The sequence below is a fragment of the Perognathus longimembris genome, chromosome 28 (assembly GCF_023159225.1).
Source record: "Perognathus longimembris pacificus isolate PPM17 chromosome 28, ASM2315922v1, whole genome shotgun sequence".
Lineage (NCBI taxonomy): Eukaryota > Metazoa > Chordata > Mammalia > Rodentia > Heteromyidae > Perognathus > Perognathus longimembris.
The window spans coordinates 39,580,486-39,599,102 of record NC_063188.1 but is presented as its reverse complement, the minus strand read 5'-3'; the positions used below and the strand labels follow the sequence as shown (position 1 = coordinate 39,599,102).

At 38.8% G+C, this 18,617-nt stretch overlaps 1 protein-coding gene across 3 annotated transcripts in view; it reads right to left on the bottom strand.

The window, feature by feature from the left end:
• Nucleotides 1-4,335: 4,335 nt before the first annotated feature.
• The window catches only part of Pcdh19 (protocadherin 19), a 113,321-nt gene continuing 99,039 nt past the window's right edge, over nucleotides 4,336-18,617 (bottom strand). For all 3 annotated transcript variants that reach the window (XM_048336407.1, XM_048336408.1, XM_048336406.1), the window contains one exon: nucleotides 4,336-8,778. In XM_048336407.1, coding sequence (XP_048192364.1) covers nucleotides 8,180-8,778 — 599 coding nt within the window. In that variant the 3' untranslated portion in view covers nucleotides 4,336-8,179. The remainder of the gene's footprint in view (nucleotides 8,779-18,617) is intronic.

The following is an 18,617-nucleotide window of genomic DNA, read 5'->3' as shown; positions in this document are numbered from 1 at the left end:
TCATTTCAAGGGCTGTTGACTAGCTAGAGTGCACAGACTCCAAAAGGTGCCACAGTTCTGTCGTGCATGACTAATGCAACTTGAAAGGCAACCACTGAGTAAAGAAGCAATAAGAACATGCCCAGGAGGCTGATCAAAAGCACCTTGGCCTGAAAATCTCACTGTGACAATCACTTCTTTGGACCATGACATAGGGCTCCGAAAGATTCCAGTTAAATTGTTAATATGTTCTCTAAGATGAATAAATGCCTTAACTTATTAGCACCTACTATTAATACTCTCGTCAGAGAAAACTTAGAAATTTGGCTGGTAGCTTCCTTAAAAGTAGTTGAAAAGAGTAATAATTTCTAAATCACACATGAGTTTGAATCTTAACCTTATATTTAATAGTTTTGTAACTTTAGGCAAGTTCTAAGAACTCTGAATCTGTTTGTTTGTGTATAAAATTAAGGATACCTTATCTACTACACAAGGTTGCTGGAAGATTAGATGTTTTATAGATAATGATTGTAAAGTGTCTGGCATATAGTCAGTGTTCAAGAAATTTTCTGCTCCCACCAGGTGCCAGTAGCTCATGCCTATAATCCTAGGTTCTCAGGAGGATGAGATCTGAGGATCATGGTTAGAAGCCAGTCCCGGCAGGAAAATCCATGAGACTCTTATCTCCAATTAAACACAGAAAGAAATGGTACTATGGCTGAAGTAGTAGAGTGCTAGCCTTGAGCAAAAGGAGCTCAGGGACAGTGCCCAGACCCAGAGTACAAGCTCTAGGACTGGCAAAAAAAAAAGTTCTAGTCTCTTAATCCCTGGCAGAGGAAAGGCCTACAAGGGAATTAGTCCAGCTAAAATTTATGTATAGAAGGGAAAAGAAGGTAAGGAAAAGTTTTACAAGACAGGAGAGAGTCCTAGGTAAGGCTTTAGGTCCATACTAGGGAACCTGTACTACTAACTGAAAATTGAGACTTGCAGCACCTAGAAGAAGTCGAGTCAAAAACGCAAAGAGAGGGAAAGTAAGGAAACTTCTCTGTTCCTTATCTAGGGGCAGAAACACGGGCTTTCCAGCAGACGTTTTTTGCATCCCTGCAGTGTACTGATCCCTAAGACAGATGCAGGTAGAGTCACTAAGCCAGGAATTGCAGGTAACTGGGAGAATCCTGTCTCACCACTTCCCACCCATCCTCCTCATATATCAAAAGCAGTACAAGAAGTGTCAAACATGTGTATGTGAGCCATTTGTCAACTTGGAGTATTAAAACTTAAGACTGCAAGGGAATTGTTGTGCTCTCATCCTGGAGAATTTTGTTTTAATGCCCTATCTCCTTATACTTGGCAGCAATGACATCCAGGATCTCGTGAAGTCATGTCTTAATGGTTAATGAAATGGTTAGTATTATCTTTGTCTCTAGTGTTGCTGCCTCTTAGTCATCGATTCTCTCTGTTTTCTTGAGCCCACCCATAGTTTATCAGTGTTGCGTAGAAGGTGTATCTCAAACACTTTCTTACCAAAATGGATAACTTACATAAGTTGCTTTGTTTTGTTTTCTAAGTTTGACTCTGTTTGAATTTATGCATATAATCTTACCAATCTCTCACATTTAGGCAATTAATGGTCATTGTCATGATCCTGGAAATACCCATGATGCATATGTGAATGCCATTTATTGTATGAGAATTCACTTTCTCTTGTTCAGTGTTTGGAGGGTCTTATTTTAAGGAAGTATTGCTTTTCATTTTACCTAACCCCAGCAATAAAAGGTAGGTAGAAGAGAGTCAAATAAACTTACCTTCATTGTGCTTTCAGTATAGGCTAACCCAAAAAAGCACTCACTTGACTTAATTTATAGCTTCCACACCCATGACTGACTTTCTCCCAATATTCTGTGAGATTGTGTGATCATATGCATAACTCAATGTATGTGATTCCACATGTCGCAGCATGTCTGTAATTACATTTTAATGCAACACCTGTTAAACCATCATACCAAGTCCACTGACTATTGCCATAGATTTAAGGGCTAATTCTAGGGAATGAAATGCAATCTCAATTTAATACATGTGATTAGAGATAACAAGAAGGTAGAGAACCACGAAGACAGTGGATTTTTTTGAGATCATTTTTAATTGTCCAGAGAGAATAGAATGCTGAAGCAATTTAGCTTTTGACCACTGAAAGCACTACTTGCAATGTTCTATCATGGTCCCTTTTCCCTCTATTCTGACTCATCCACCCCATCACAGCCAGAAAAAATACAGCCCAAGTGCTGAGTCCCAGAGAATATGGTTTGGAAAAAGAAAGCTTGTCAGGGTTTCTCTGCAGCCTTGTTATGAGCAAAGTCAGAGTCTCTCCTGTTGCTTTGCTTTCAAACCTGAAGGCATCCAAGGGGCAGCCAGGTCATCTTTGTTTTAAACTCAATTTTCCCCTGCTGTCAGCTTCTACTATTTCTTGCCTTTTTAAAATTAATTCTTCAGAGAAATCCCATCGTGAATTTTCCCTGAAATGATTTATTATAAAGAATGGTTTTAGCACTCTTTTTTAAAGTACCACCCAGGAAACACCCAGGAAATTCTTTATCATTCTGGATATGAATGGGTCCCCCTCCTCAGGCAAACTTATTGGCAGGAACAGCAAGAAGGAGAAGTGCTCAGGAAATGACTAGAGCCTGGCAGAAGGAAGATAGACTCCTCAGATAGAATGTTTGGAGTTGTGTGAAATAGAAAAAACAAAAGGAACCCTTTAAGCCTAAACATCAGTAACCCACCACAGCTGGTTGGTAACTTCCAGGTTGTAAAGTTATCCCAAACCCAGTCAACAAACACTCTCTGAGACACATTTCACTGAACACTCAATAATTTTTCCATAATAGCCTTTAATACTAAAATGCATTAAATTTTGAAGCAGAGAAAACACATATAAGGGGGAAACAGAGAACCACCAGATAAAAGGAAACAATATGGCAAGTAACACCATTTAAAACATAACTGTAATAATTTAATAAAGCTGCTTTATCATCTTCATAAAATAGACAGAGTGGTGATTTTTTTGTCTTTTTACAATGATTCAATCACTGTGAAAATGTACATAACATACAGATCAGCATATACAACAATTTCATCTTCATATAATCAGCAACAGAGACTGCTTAATGAGACATACTGTATTTGCATCCCTCTAAATTTCCACCCTGGTTTGACAGGTAAACAGTAATAGTGTCATCAGGCTCATTCCCCTCACTAGAGGAGCGAAGGCATAAGCCTTTTGCAACTAATACCTTAGCATTCAAATAGCACAAGGAGGTATTTGTTGCTGAATTTCTAGCTTGAGATAGTCTGGCTCTTGGTCATTAAAGTCCATATCCTAGCCTTCCTCAGCTGAATGCCAGCCAATACCAGTAAAAGCCTACTTACCCAGTGCTGTAATGGTGTTAGCTGGTTTGTTTACTAAGGTTGACAGCAACTTTGTTAGTAGCAAGGTCACCTTTAATTGCCAACACAGCTGGAGCAACAGTCAGCATCATCAGTTTTCCCTAATGACCTACAATGCTTTCCAATCAAGATCAGGTCTTTGTGTGTTGTTCCGTACCAAGAGCACATTACAATATATATACTTCAGACACGCAATATGATTCCTATTTGAAATTAATTCACTTTTGCACAACAAGTGACCCACAGGCCAATTCCAGCCTCACAAGGAAGGAAGAGAGAGAGAGACAGAGAGAGAGACAGAGACAGAGAGAGAGACAGAGAGAGAGAGCTGCAACTTCATTAGGACAATGCGTTTTGCTCTGGAATATTTCATTATCAATATAAAGCCACCCAGTCCCAGCCCCACCCCCAAACATCCCCTTTGAATATTACTTTGTTACATACTTAAACTAAAGAACATCTCAATACACTGCAGTGTCAGCAGATACAATTTGACTCATGAAATGATATCCTTAAATGTAATTTTACCAAGAAGGCAAACACTAGGACTGTATACAATGGACTTCTTAAGCTCATGTATGCCAGGTTTTTCTAAGTCAGGAAGGGTCTTATTACCCTGGGTAAAAGGCCAAATGGACCAGACATGTCAAAATGCCTTGGGGAAACATTCAACATCAAAATTATCCCCATAAAGTGAAAATCCATCCAGAACTGCTAATATGTACAAGAATAATCCTTTTCCCACCTCGGGTGCTCAATGGAGCTATCCCCTTCACCCCTGCCTCTCTACGAATTGCCCCTTGTTTTTGCTGCTTCAAGTGGACCACTTTTTTTTTTTTTCTCAAATTTTTATTTTCAAACTGACGTACAGAGAGGTTATAGTATCATACGTTGGGCGTTGGATACATTTCTTGAAGTGGACCACTTTTATTTTGCTTTTTAATAATATGCTAGGTAGATAAGAAAAGTTCAACTGAATTCTCATACAATCACTCAGTCATATGTTGAAGTGAAACTATTGGGAAGATACTCTGAGAGGTTGTGATTTTTTTCTGAGTTCTTAAGTGATCATTCTTTTAACACATTTTACTAGTGATCAGTGAGTTACCACATCAACAAATTTGTGTAAATGGCCACCTTAGATGCAGTTAGTCCTATTAGGCAAGTTTCCTCTGGAGCAGCCACACTCATAAGCAATTGTCAATTGCTATATATGAAGAGTCAGATCCTACCACAGACCAACTGAATCAGAAACTCCATGGGTAGGGCCCAATCAATCTGTCCTTTAACAAACTCTTAACCTTCAGTGAGCATCTGATTCTTAATGACTGGTAGAGCAAATCATAAGAGTTTCAGATTCAGTTGTCTTAAGTAGTTCAGAAAATTAGCATTTCTAAGAAGTTCCTATAAATTGTGGTTGTTCTTGCTCAAAGGATTATATTTGGAGAACAACAGCTATGTGGAAACTGCAGGATCCCTTAGCGTCCTACTTATTTCAGTAAAAGATGGACCATAATTTAATATAGTGGCTTTAGAGAATCAAAGGGATGCTAAGGTTCATTCTGCACAGGTTCATAGATTAGTCCACATAAAGAAATGGAAAAAAGAGATTCCACATAGCATCTAGGCTCTTGATTCCCTAATCCTTGTTGTAGAATATATTCCCATATTGTGAAGAAAGTAATCAATCAAAGCTAACAAGACTCTTTACATTGTATGACGTTTACCTGCCCAGGGAATTGCTGAAAACAGTTGGTAGTAAAAGCATGTCACACTTCAAAACCAAGGGATATCAGAATAAATGGAATAGAACTCCCTAGGACTTAGGAATCAACTTGTTCCCTCATTTCTAAGAGTGTAGCATGTTTTCAGAAAGAAAGAGAAGAATATTTGGCCCTCTGGCCCTTGTAGCTTTTCATCAGATATGTTTGAAAGGAGGAGAAAAATGATTAGTCAAAGGGAAATGTAGGACCTTTGCACAAAATTCCTAGTTGAAGGCACACTCTGCCTGTAAAGCCAGCTTACAAAGCCCTCCTAGGATGCACTTACACTTCTCAGAGGACGCATACATCAGACAATTGTAGGGGGGAAAAGGGTATTTTCTTAATGAGAGGAATTCTATGAACATGCTCAATAAAGGGTTTGGAAACCAAATAAAATAATTCTCTGTCTACCCACTGAGAGAAGAGAACAAAGTCATTGGATATGGGAAAAGAATGTGTCTATAGCTTGCAAATGAATTCTGAGGATCCAAAAAATGAAGAATAAAAAGAGAAAAAACTCAATGCTACTTCCACTGTAACCATTTTAAACCTACATGGAAAAGAGGCATGGAAGCCAGCAGTTCTCTCTCAACAGCCACATGACATTTGCTGTTCTCACTTTCCTCAATCTCTTCAGCTCCCTCACTTCTACTCCCTTTGAGCAGAGTAAGAAATATACCTGAATAAAACTCAAATCTGACTTCCAAGTGACCTTTCAGTAGTAGCCAATAACCTAATCTCAGGATGGATTAGGATGATAAGCAGTTTAAATTCTATAGGCAGCCATCATAACTAAAAAGGACTTTTTTTTTTACATTTTAGTGTGTTAATCAAATAGTCACTTACAAAAAGAAATAAATACCTCATTCATAATCTACAACCAAAACAAAATAAACCAGAAGAGGAGAAGGGTAGGAGAGAATGAAATGAGGCACAGTGAAGATATTATGATAACAGAACTCTAATTGTGTCAGTTTCAGAGGGAAATTTGCAGCCACACCAATATTTTGCATGAGGTAGTATTCAGCACTGAATAAGAAATAAGGATGGATTTGCAGGTTCTTTTTCAGAAATGTTCTCCCCTAACTAGCCCTAATTCAACTCCCCCACCTACACCCTTCTTTGAGACCCTTCCCCTCCCCCAAAAGAAAACAGTGCTAGTAATATATAAAGCTAGAACTCAGGGCAAAATACCTCGAAACATTTAAAAGAACTGACCTTATCTACCTAAATTTAAGAAAATAAATTCTCTTTTGCATTCAAGTGCTCTAACCTGTAGGCCTTCTTTCTGTGCATTATTAAATTTTAAAGAGAGAGAACAAAACCATAAAACTTGTTTCCCTAGAAACAACTCATTTAAGACCAAGGCAGAGCAAAGGTGACATATTTTCTTTAGTTTTAAATAATGAACTCTTAGGCTGCAAGAATACTATGTTGGCTAGTGAATATTAATAGACAATAAATGTGGGGAATTAGAACAATGTTAAAACAACAAAAAGAATGTGCAGGTTTTTAATTTAAAAAGTTGTATTCCTAGCCTACACAGCAAAGTTAGCTAAACCTAAAGGAGTTCTGTTTTAATAGTCTCTTGTTCATATTTTTAATAAAAAATAAGTATTAGTCATAAATAGACGAGTTCAAGTGTCCAAGTGTCTCCATTTAGAAGGCACTGTTATTGGATCAGTGATGCTGTTACCTGTTACCTGTCTTTTCCTAAGTGCATACTTTGTACTGCTTACTCTATTCCTATATTTAAGCCTAAGATACAGAGCAACATGGAGTTCTCCATCCCAGCCTATGACGTGCTTTACAATCTAATTCCAATCATGATTGGGAAACACTGAATCAGGAAGTGTGTGTTTAAAGAGATGCTAATTTAGACCTCAAAATAGTTTCAGTCATTTTTGAGTTTTAGATAGAGGGATTTTCTAAGCCTGGAAACTGATAACTCCAAGAACAAGTTTCCTGTTCAGGGACTGAAAATTAGGAAAATGGATCTCATAAAACTTTTAGCACAGGATTTCTGACAACTGCAAATTAGATAGCAGCATATCCAAAAATGACTTTCTGCAATGATCTATCATGGGCCTGGGCAGAAGAATGAAAGGCAGGAAAAACACTTTGCAAATGCTGAGCAATCACTACATGGGTTAAAAAAATGTGAGTATCCTCGAAGTACTCAATCTATATGTGTGGTGTTGCTCATTCATTTACTGTCTCAGTTGTTTCTGCTTTGTTTTTATCTGTATTTTTATTATTTTTTTAAGAAAAAAAAAACCCAACCTTTAAAAGCCTTTTGCCATCACCACACACAGAGCAATTTGCAATATCAAATACAACAATAGCACAGCTAGCAAAAGGGTTTTTAAAACAGGGGTGTCCACAGCAAAGTAGCGGCATTGGAAAGTACTCAAGCTTCAGAAACAACCTTTTGGGGGCTCAATTTCACATCACTGAATCAATGAATAGTACACAATAAATGACTATTAACTTGTCTACACTACAAAAAAACAGTGGCGAGCTTATTAAAGGTGTCCAGAGCTTTTTTTTTTTTTTAATTTTTTTGCTTTTTTTAAATGTAATCTTCCACAAACAATGGTAATTTATATTATAATTTTGACATAGAAAAATATATAAATTCAAACACTTAATACATAATACTTTTCACAACTAAATTTGTCTCTGTTTCCCCAACATCAAGGCCCCGTGAACAACTCAATCCAAAGCTAATTTGCTCCAACTGAACACCCCTGCTGCCTGTTGAAACAAGAGGGATTGTCACAGAATGATAGTCATTTATAAACAATACATTTACGGAAAGCTCTGAAACACAGCCACCCAAGCACCAACCATTGATGAGCAATTAAAATAAGCAGCTCTTGCATCTCCTCTAGCTAGTGTGTTTTCTTTCTCTTCTTCCCAGAGACTGATTTACAAGACAATATCCTTCAGATGCTTCACGTTATTTCTTTCTCTTCTTCCCAGAGACTGGTTTACAGAACGATATCCTTCAGACGTTTTATGCCAGGGGATTCTTTCTCGCGACCCTCCTTCAGAACAGGATTGACCTCATGCATTGGTTTCTCGCTGTCAGCTCCACGGGGCTCAGCTTCAGAAGGACGGGAAGGACCACTGTTGACATTGTTGACATACTGCTCCAGATCACGCGCCGGGGGAGCCAGAGCAACGGTGTAAGACACGGAAGGCTTGGTAGGCAGAGGGCTCTTGAGGTGGAGGGGGGAGGTGACTGGGCTAATAGCCTCACAGCCATTGCCCGCCTCCCGGATAGCGCCGTTGACCTTTGGGCTGCAGATGGTCACATCAACAGTCCTCTTGCCTTTCAGGGTGGGCCTCTCTTCAACCGGGTGGTCGCTGACATCTTTCCCAAAGGTTGCAAAAGTCCGCTTGGTAGGGCCACAGTCGTCATAAGCCTCAGCATCAGCAGCAGTAGCTTCAATGGAGAGAGCGATGATATTCCTCACATGCTCAGGGGACTTAGAGCGAGTGGGCATGGGATTCCGGGGCATCCAACATCTGTCAGAGTGGCCAAGAATCCGGCATTCTTCTCTGCAATGAAAGCCTTCATTCTGATCTGTTAGGAGAAAAGAAAATGTCAATTTCATCAGCTTTTCCCAGCAACCATTGCTACTCCCAAAGGCTCTCGTGGGAAATGGCACTTTTAGATAGCCCTTTATTGCCTTTTGGGACAGGTGTAAAGAATTGGATTTTTTAAGGCTATACATCGCCCCATATGCTCTTTTTTATTGTTGTTACTGTTCCCACTGCTGACAAAACAAAAAACCTAAAGGAAACACTTTATGATGAAAAATATATTTTAAAATAGTTTATCCTGACTGTTAAGATGCTGAGAGTCAGCATTTTCATCAACACCTCCTGTGAAAAATCACCTGCGTTTGAATGGGATTCAACAGGAGTGGAGGCAGGGAAGGGAATCCAATGGTCAGTATGTCTAAGACCAGGGCATATTTTGACCAACAGCACTACCAACTCCCCTGCTACCCTTTCTTTCACTGATACACGATGCTTAATTTCAGTTTAGATTGCTTCTTACACTCTTTGAAAATTCTATCACACCATTTCTTTTTGACCCCCTTGCCCCGGCAAGTTCCTCATTCTGCTGTTTCAATGACTGAATTTCCCATCAGAAAGAACATACTGTGATCCCTTTCTTCCAGCGAATTCACTTGGCCCTATGCAAACATCACTCATATGTTAGGCATCAGCTAATAAGATCCAACAAGCCTTATATTTTTTTGCAGTTTTATAAGGGACATATTTCTCAAAGAAATATACACTGCTGATAAGAATATGTTAACCTCCAAAAATCATACAAGTTCCTCAAAATACTAAAGCACAGATCAAGTGCACAAGCCAGCAATCTCATTTCTGGGCAGATATTCAGATGAAATGGAACCAGCATTCCAAAGGGATACCTATATGATCATGTGTATTGTATTGTAGCACTACTCACATTAACCAAGATATGAAATCAATCAAGGTGGCCATCAACAAGTGAATGGATAAAAAAATATGACACATATGCACAATGGGCTGTTAATAAACAAGAATGAAATTTGAGGGAAGATGGGTGAAATTGGAGAAAATGTGTTAGGTAAAATAATCCAAGCATCACCATACACAGTCTTTCCTATGGAAAGACACATAAATTGATCTCAAAGTAGAATACAATGGAATAGTGGTCACTAGAGGTTAGTTAGGGTAGAAGTAAAGGTTAGAAGAAGTTGTGTTATAAGGTACCAAAACACAGACATATGGAAGGAATGAGGTTTAGTATTGTACGGCATAATAGTAACTGTTATGTAATTGACAAAAGCTAAAATAAAGGGAAGAGAGAAGATTGAAGAAAACAGGAAATGAAATGTAAGTGAAACTTTTATTTATCCTGATTTTATCAGCATATTCTGTATGAAAGTATATAAACATACTTGTAAAACTAGGCGCCCATAGTTCATACCTGTAAATCTAGCAACTTAGGAGTTTGATATTTGAGGATCACGGTTCCAAGCCAGCCCAGGCAGGAAAGCCCGTGAGACTCTTATTTCCAATTAACCACCAGGAAACTGGATATGGTCCTGTGGCTCAGAGTGGTAGGGCAATAGCCATGATCAAAAAAGCTCAGGGACAGCACCTAAGCCCTGAGTTCAAGCCCCACATCTGACAAAAGGAAAAAAAAGTATACTTATAAATACCCTACAAACAAGTAAAATTCATAGCATGCTCATTGAAAACTTTTTAAATGTTTCATTGATTATTAAAACCCTATTTTTTTTCAGATACTTTCTTGAAAACAATGTATATATAAAACATTCTTGGCGTTAGTAGATATATTTCTAGTTTTTGTGTTTTCTACTTTTTTATTGATTGTTTTGAAGGGCTAAATGGAATAGGATAACAAGGTCCTGTTTGCCCCATTCACCAAAGGCTCTTTAGTGAAGGGGCACAAGGGAGAGCACTTGAAGAATAATGACTGAATTGATTACGTATTACAACATGTGAAGAAAAGAGATTAGAAACTGAAATTTCAGGGCTTTAATCCAAACCGAGGCTGGATTTGAAAATAACTTGTGGTATGGCTCTTGACCTCATTTAGGCTCCTTGAAAAGCTATTAAAGTACCCTCTGTGTACCTAAACACAATTTCTCAATTTACATTCAAAACAGGTATTTCTGCCCCACCCCATTTCATGCTGGGGAATAAAACACTCAGAATTTGCAGAGTTGGAACCAAATAAGAAATGAACATTATCACCCAAAAGAAAAGTATCTTCCACATTGATAGTAAAATGCTTCTGCAAATAACCCACAACAAGACTATGAAAATCTCTGCAAAATTAAGCATTTGCCCTCTTTCTGCAAATTCTCAGTGCTGCCTGCTAAAAACCTATGCTCATTAGATACATGTATATTCCTGGGAGGCATAAAATATGAAAGAAAGATAACACATTTACTTTTTATAGAAATGAATATCTGAGTGAAAGTGTGAATTAACCTTCAATCAGTTTCAACCAAATTGAGCTCTATCCCTCATGCCACCATTTTCAAAACAGTTTAAAAGGAGAATCCAACACATATGTCCTCCTAGTGCAAGTACACTGAGCCTTTTCTTACAGCTGCCTCTAATAAACAGAATGAGAAAAACTGGATCTCCACCAAATATGGACAGAAAACACATACCCGATACAGCCATTTCCAAGATTTTATGAATCTAAGATAGTCAGCCGAAGGAACTCATGCTACTCAGAAGATTCTCTGAGAACAGGGATTGCCTTCAGCTTACACATATAGCATCTCAGGAGTGAAGTCAGTAGAAGTCTACCAATCAATCTTGTTAATCCTACCCCAGACTTAAATAAATTAGAAATGATATGCAATTATCTGAGATTGTGTGAACTTATTATATAGATGCACTGTTCTTACCTCATGCAAGTAAAGACCTGAATCTAAGAAATTTATTTACAAAGTCTTGCCCTTATTTTGAGTCAGATACTTTAAGTCCTTTCCAAGGCAAATGAGGTTCTGTTTATCACTTCTGGTTTCAAATAATACTTCTTGGCATCTGTCTCAATATAATTAAAATAACCTAGTTTTTAATTATTCATACCCATTTTATATGAAAGAAAACATCATTAATGTGCTACAAATAAATTACCATTCAAAAATTCTAAAGTAGCTTTGTAAAGAAATTATGTACTGTGTTTAAAGCAAAAAAAAATTCACAAAATTGTGTTAGGAACAGAATTGAAAACAAAACATATGTAAAATCAGAAGCAAAGAGTACTATTACACTTATTTAGTCATAGTAACAATGATGTGCCTTCCATACTGGAGCATAGCAGCTGGGGACAGAGATATGAAATTAGAGAAAAGCCATTTTGCATCACCATAAATAATCAAGATGTTGGCTCTTGCTTAAACAGAGGTAGTCCAAAAATTCTCTAATCCCCTGCTAAGATTCTTCTGATACACATATTTGTGAGTTGATATTCTATTACAGCTTTATCTGAAAGTATCTAAACAAACCAAAATATAGGATTGTAAAATCCATACATGATGTGAAAATTCACATGCATTACCATGTACCATGCAGTCATTTTTAATTTGAACATGCACATGATTAGGGTTGACTGATGAATTTTCCAACATATCATCCCTACTTCTGAAACTGTTCCAATGAATTGTAAAGAGAAAGAGAGAAAAACATAGACATAAAGAATACATACAGAGGAGACTTCCAGGAAGACAGCGGAGGAGCTGCAGAGCACTAGCTGAGCTCCTTCCAACATCTCAGTTTTCTCACCCCATAGAAACTTTTACTCCTAGAAAGACAGCCAGAGTAAGTTCTAACAGTACAGGGATTCTGGCCAGGAAGGAAAAATCGACTTTGCTCATCTGAAAACGCAGATTTGAGCTCCAGGTGGCGTCCCACCGCCACACCAGTGCCAGCGACAGCACAGCGCCTGGCACAGCAATCCACACTCCGTGCAGCTAAAGCACACAGCTTAGACCAGGGAGAAATAATCCAGACGGTGGCTGAGCATGGACGACCTGAAATCGCAGAGAAAGTGTGAGTACCCCATGAAAGATATTCTCACTCGCGCCCACAGAGCAGCTTCTGGAAGGCAGCCCTTCCCGCACTGCCAGAGCAAAGCGCCATCTTTGCCACTGGCATAGGGTCGACCAGATTAGAACTAAATCGGGCCTGGGGAAAGCGAGGTCAAAGTAGCCATCTTTGAAAAGGACAAGAGGGACCAAACAGTGAGAGCCAGCTCCGCCCAGGAGAACACCCCCTGCCCAGGCGGGAGGCGTGTACTGGGCCTTGGCTTAGCCAGAGGTGCCTCGCCCTGCCCACTGGAATTGCTAAATTTAAAGCTAAAGCAGCTAGCAGCTCCCGGCAGCGCGGAAACACCAGACGGGGGAACAAACAGTTCCTGAGAAAGTTAAACAGTCCCGTCACAGAGGAAGCCCAATTCCCAGCCTGAACCGGAGCTGCATTCCATAGCCACCTCCACCAAGGAGGCCGCCCCGCCCAGGAGGGAGGAGCCTCCCCCAGGCAAGCAACTCTCAGCTGGGTGAAACAGGCCAGAGGCGCCCCACCCTGCTAAGTCCACAGCCTATTCAAAGCCAGGCATTAAAGGCAGCAGCCCCACAGCAGACAGAGGAGCCACGGTTCCTGAGACTGCTCAAGTCACCATCTACAGAGGATGCCCAAGGCCTGCCTGCAAGCTGTGCAAACCACAGAGACCCAGGATTGCACCAACAGGGGTGAAGGATCAGAACAGAACCACCCCCTGCAAACTGAAATCAGGTCAAACCCAGATAATCAGGAAAATAGACTGCAGACCACCACAAAGAAACCAGAGTCTGGGGAAAGACCACCCAAACAAGGAAGACTCAATTTTTTTTCTTCTTTTCAAACATTTTTTAAACTTAAAAAAATTTTTTTTTACTTCTGAAATGGCGTCGGTTTTTTTTGTTTGTTTGTTTTGTTTTCCATTTTTACCTGTTTGTTTTATCAAGTTTTTTCTTTTCTGTTTGTTTGGGCAGTTCCTTTTCTGGTTTTTATCTTTATTTTTTTTCTTTTTTAAATAATTTTTCTCTGTTTTGTACATCTGTCCTCCACTATTTTTACTTTATTTCTCTTCTCTTTCTTTAAAAATTACTTTCCTATGAATAACACCTCCACTCTTTTCTGATAACTCTCCATTGTCTATCATTTTAACCTTGTTCTTTTTACTGATTCTACTCTTCTCCACATTTCCACGTCACTGAAACTAAACCAAAATCACGCCCCCCTCCCCAATACATTTTACTCTAATCTCTTTACTACCTCCAACTTACTCTCCAGACTTACTGCCTGGACCTGAAGTTTCCATTGACTCCTGGTCATTGGATAGAGGGTATCCCAGCTTAATCTGAGTGAATCAAAGGGATTCATAGAGAAAGCCTGTCCTAAAAGAATTTAATATAAAAACAAGAATTGCTTATAGGGTTGTAACAGTAAATAAGTAACTACTGAATACAGGGCCCAGGATCGGTTGTTATATTGAAACAGGTATACAGGGTATCTGTATATAATTGTGAACTTGTAAGATTTACACAACAGTGCTTGGTAAGGGCTGCTTTGGGTCTTAAACGGTGCTCACAGGTGCTGGTAGACTGGAATTCCCAATCCAAATGGGCAGAAGGAACACAAGAAAGATGGCAAAAAATGAAGTCTTATCCCCCACTCAAAACAAGCAGGAAGCAGAGCAGTCAATCAAAGACATAGAAGAGAACCCCGAAAATGCTCTACAAAGTCTACTGATAAAGATGATAAATGAAAAGTTTGAATCTCTTCAGTCAATTATTCTAGAGCATGAGGAGGCAAAGGAAAAATTAATGGAGAATTTCATGGCATCCACAAATAGAAAGATAAATGAACTTCAAGAGTCAAATTAAAAGATAGCTAACCAGCTTAAAGATTTGAGAGACAACACTCAAAACCAGAGTAATGAAGTTAATGAAGTAAAGAAGTCCATACAAGACCTAAGAGATGACATGGAAATCATCAGGAAAGACCAGTCAGAAGGAAAAGAGATTCGAAATCAAGTAGCTAGCCTACAGTCCCGACTAACTGAAGCAGAGGATCGAATTTCAGGAGCTGAAGATTCCTTAGAGTCTATGGAGAAAGATCAAAAATCAATAAAAATCCAGTCCAATCAACAAAAGAGATCATTACAGGAGATTCAAGACACGATAAGGAAGCCCAATTTAAGGATGATAGGTATTGAGGAAAACTTGGAGAAAGAGGTTAATGGGATAGGCAACCTATTTAACAAAATATCAGCTGAGAACTTCCCAAATCCAGAAGGAAAGGCCTATACAGATACAAGAAGCATTTAGAACCCGAAACCGACAAGACCAGAATAGGACAACCCAACGACCCATTGTGATCAAAACAGGATCAGTAGAGTACAAGGAAAGAATCCTTAAAGATGCTAGGGAGAAGAAAACAATCACATATAAAGGAAAAGCAATCAGAATTACCCCAGACTTCTCAGCAAAGACCATGAAAGCAAGGCGAGCCTGGAATGAAGTATACCAAACACTAAATAAAAATAACTGCCAACCAAGAATTCTGTACCCAGCCAAACTCTCATTCATAGCCGAAGGTCAAATAAAAGGCTTCCACACGAAGGAAAAACTGAAACAATATATCTCCACCAAACCAGCTTTACAGAAAATGCTCAAAGATGTACTATACAGGGAAAATAATCAAGATCACAAGAAAGACAGAGAAATGAACCCTAAATAGTAAACATCAGATCAAGAAATGGGAAGACACAGCTTTAAACAAGATAGTGATAATGAAAGGAACAAACGATTATCTCTCAATCCTAACTGTCAACATTAATGGACTTAATTCTCCAATCAAACGACATAGGCTCATAAGTTGGATCAAAAATCAAGATCTATCTTTCTGCTGCCTCCAAGAGACACATCTATCCAGCAAAAGTAAACATCTTCTAAAAGTGAAAGGCTGGAATCAAATCTATCAAGCAAATGGCCCCCATAAGCAGGTGGGAGTTGCAATCCTAGTATGAGACAAAATTGACTTCAAATTAAAAAAGGTAAGAAGAGACAAAGAAGGTAACTACATACTAGTAAAGGGATCTCTCCTACAGGAAGATAGAACCATTCTAAATATCCACACACCAAATGCAGGAGCACCCAACTTCATCAAACAAACACTACTGACTATAGAAACACTCATAGACCCAAACACATTGATAGTTGGGGACTTTAACACTCCACTATCACCGCTGGACAGATCAACACGCCAAAAATTGAACAAAGAAACCACAGAACTAAATAATTGCATAGACCAACTAGACTTAACCGACATGTACAGAATATTCCACCCAGCAAGGGCAAAATACATATTCTTTTCGGCAGCACATGGAACATTCTCCAAAATAGATCACATCTTAGGGCACAAAGAAAATCTGTACAAATTCAGAAGTATCAAAACCATTCCCTGCATTCTCTCAGACCACAATGGAATAAAATTAGAGCTCAACTCAAACAGCCACCACAGAAATTGCAACAATTCATGGAGACTAAACAACACACTGCTGAACCATCAGACGGTCATTAAAGAAATAAAAACAGAAATTCAAATGTTTATGGAATTCAACCAAGTTGAAGACACAAAGTACCAGCTCCTTTGGGACACAGCAAAGGCAGTACTCAGAGGAAAATTTACATCTCTGAGTGCATACATCAACAAACTGGAGAAACAGCAACTCAATAATTTAAGGAAACACCTTAATTTCCTTGAGAGAGAACAACAAGCCAAACCCCAAGTCAATAGACGGCAGCAAATAATTAAAATCAAATCAGAATTAAATAAATTAGAGACAAAAAAAATCGAAAGAATCAACAAAACAAAGAGTTGGTTCTTTGAAAAAATCAACTAGACAGACCCCTGGCAAACCTGACCAAAAAACGAAGGCAGCACATTTAAATAAACAAGATAAGACATGAAACAGGTAACATCACCACAGAAATAGCCGAAATTCAGAAAATAATATGGGACTATTTTGCAAACCTTTATGCCGACAAACTCGAGAACTTGGAAGAAATGGATTATTTCCTAGAAAAAATTCATATCCCCAAACTTAACCATGAAGACTTAAGCCTCCTAAACAGACCCATATCCACTATTGAAATAGAAACAGCAATTAATGATCTCCCATCCAAGAAAAGCCCAGGTCCAGACGGATTCACTGCAGAATTCTACAAGGCTTTCAAAACAGAACTCACAACAATATTTCTCGAACTCTTCAATGAAATTGAAAGAGAACGTTCACTTCCAGACTCATTCTATGAAGCCAGTATAACCCTCATCCCAAAACCAGGCAGGGACTCATCACGGAAAGAGGACTATAGACCAATTTCCCTGATGAACATAGACGCAAAAATTCTCAACAAAATTCTGGCCAATCGACTTCAACAGGTCATCAAAAAAATCATACACCACAATCAAACTGGATTCATCCCAGGGATGCAAAGTTGGTTTAATATATGCAAGTCAATTAATGTAATCCACCACATCAACTGGAGCAAGCTAAAGAACCACATGGTTTTATCTCTGGATGTGGAAAAAGCGTTCAATAAAATCCAGCACCCATTTATGCTAAAAGCCCTGGAATAACTGGGATTCCAGGGAACATTCCTGAATATAATCAAGGCAGTTTATGACAAACCAACAGCAAGCATAACTCTAAATGGTGAAAAACTAAAGCCATTCCCTTTAAAACCAGGGAAAAGGCAGGGATGTCCACTCTCTCCCCTGCTCTTCAACATAGTACTAGAATTCCTAGCCAGAGCAATTAGGCAAGAAGAAAATAGAAAGGGGATCCAAATAGGAAAAGATGAAGTTAAACTTTCTCTCTTCGCAGATGACATGATCCTATACCTAAAGAATGCCATAGACTCTACCCCCAAGCTGCTAGAGCTTATCCAAAACTTTGGCAAAGTTGCAGGATATAAAATAAACCCTCAAAAATCAACGGCCTTTCTCTATGCTAATGATCCAAAGACCGAGGCAGAAGTAAGGAAAGCAACTCCCTTTGCAATAGCCCCCAATAACATAAAATACCTAGGAATAACTTTAACTAAAGAAGTGAAAGACCTCTTTGAGGAGAACTTTAAAAGCTTGAAAAATGAAATTATGTCAGAACTAAGGAAATAGAAAAACCTCCCATGCTCCTGGATTGGGAGGTTTAATATAATCAAAATGGCAATGTTGCCAAAGGCTAGCTACAAATTCAACACCATTTTTTAATGAAATAGAAGAAGCAATCCAGAAATTCATATGCAACAATAAAAGACCTAGAATAGCAAAAACACTCCTAAGCAGAAAGAACAGTGCTGGAGGACTTACAATACCCAACTTCAAGCTGTATTATAAAGCTATAGTAATGAAAACAGCTTGGTATTGGCACCGGAACAGGCCTGAAGACCAATGAAACAGAATTGAAGACCGAGAAATGATCCCACAGAACTACGCCTACTTAATCTTTGATAAAGGAGCTAAAACAATAGTTTGGAAGAAAGATAGTCTCTTTAACAAATGGTGCTGGCAAAACTGGCTCAACACATGCAACAAACTAAAACTAGATCCTTATATATCACCCTAAACCAAAATCAATTCCAAGTGGATTAAAGACCTCAAAATCAAAACAGACACCCTAAAAACACTAAAGGAAGGAGTAGGAGAAACACTTGGACTCCTTGGCGCAGGACAGAACTTCCTTAACAAAGACCCAGAAAGGCTACAAATGAAAGAAAGGTTGGACAAATGGGACTGCATTAAACCGCAGAGCTTCTGCACGGCAAAGGACAT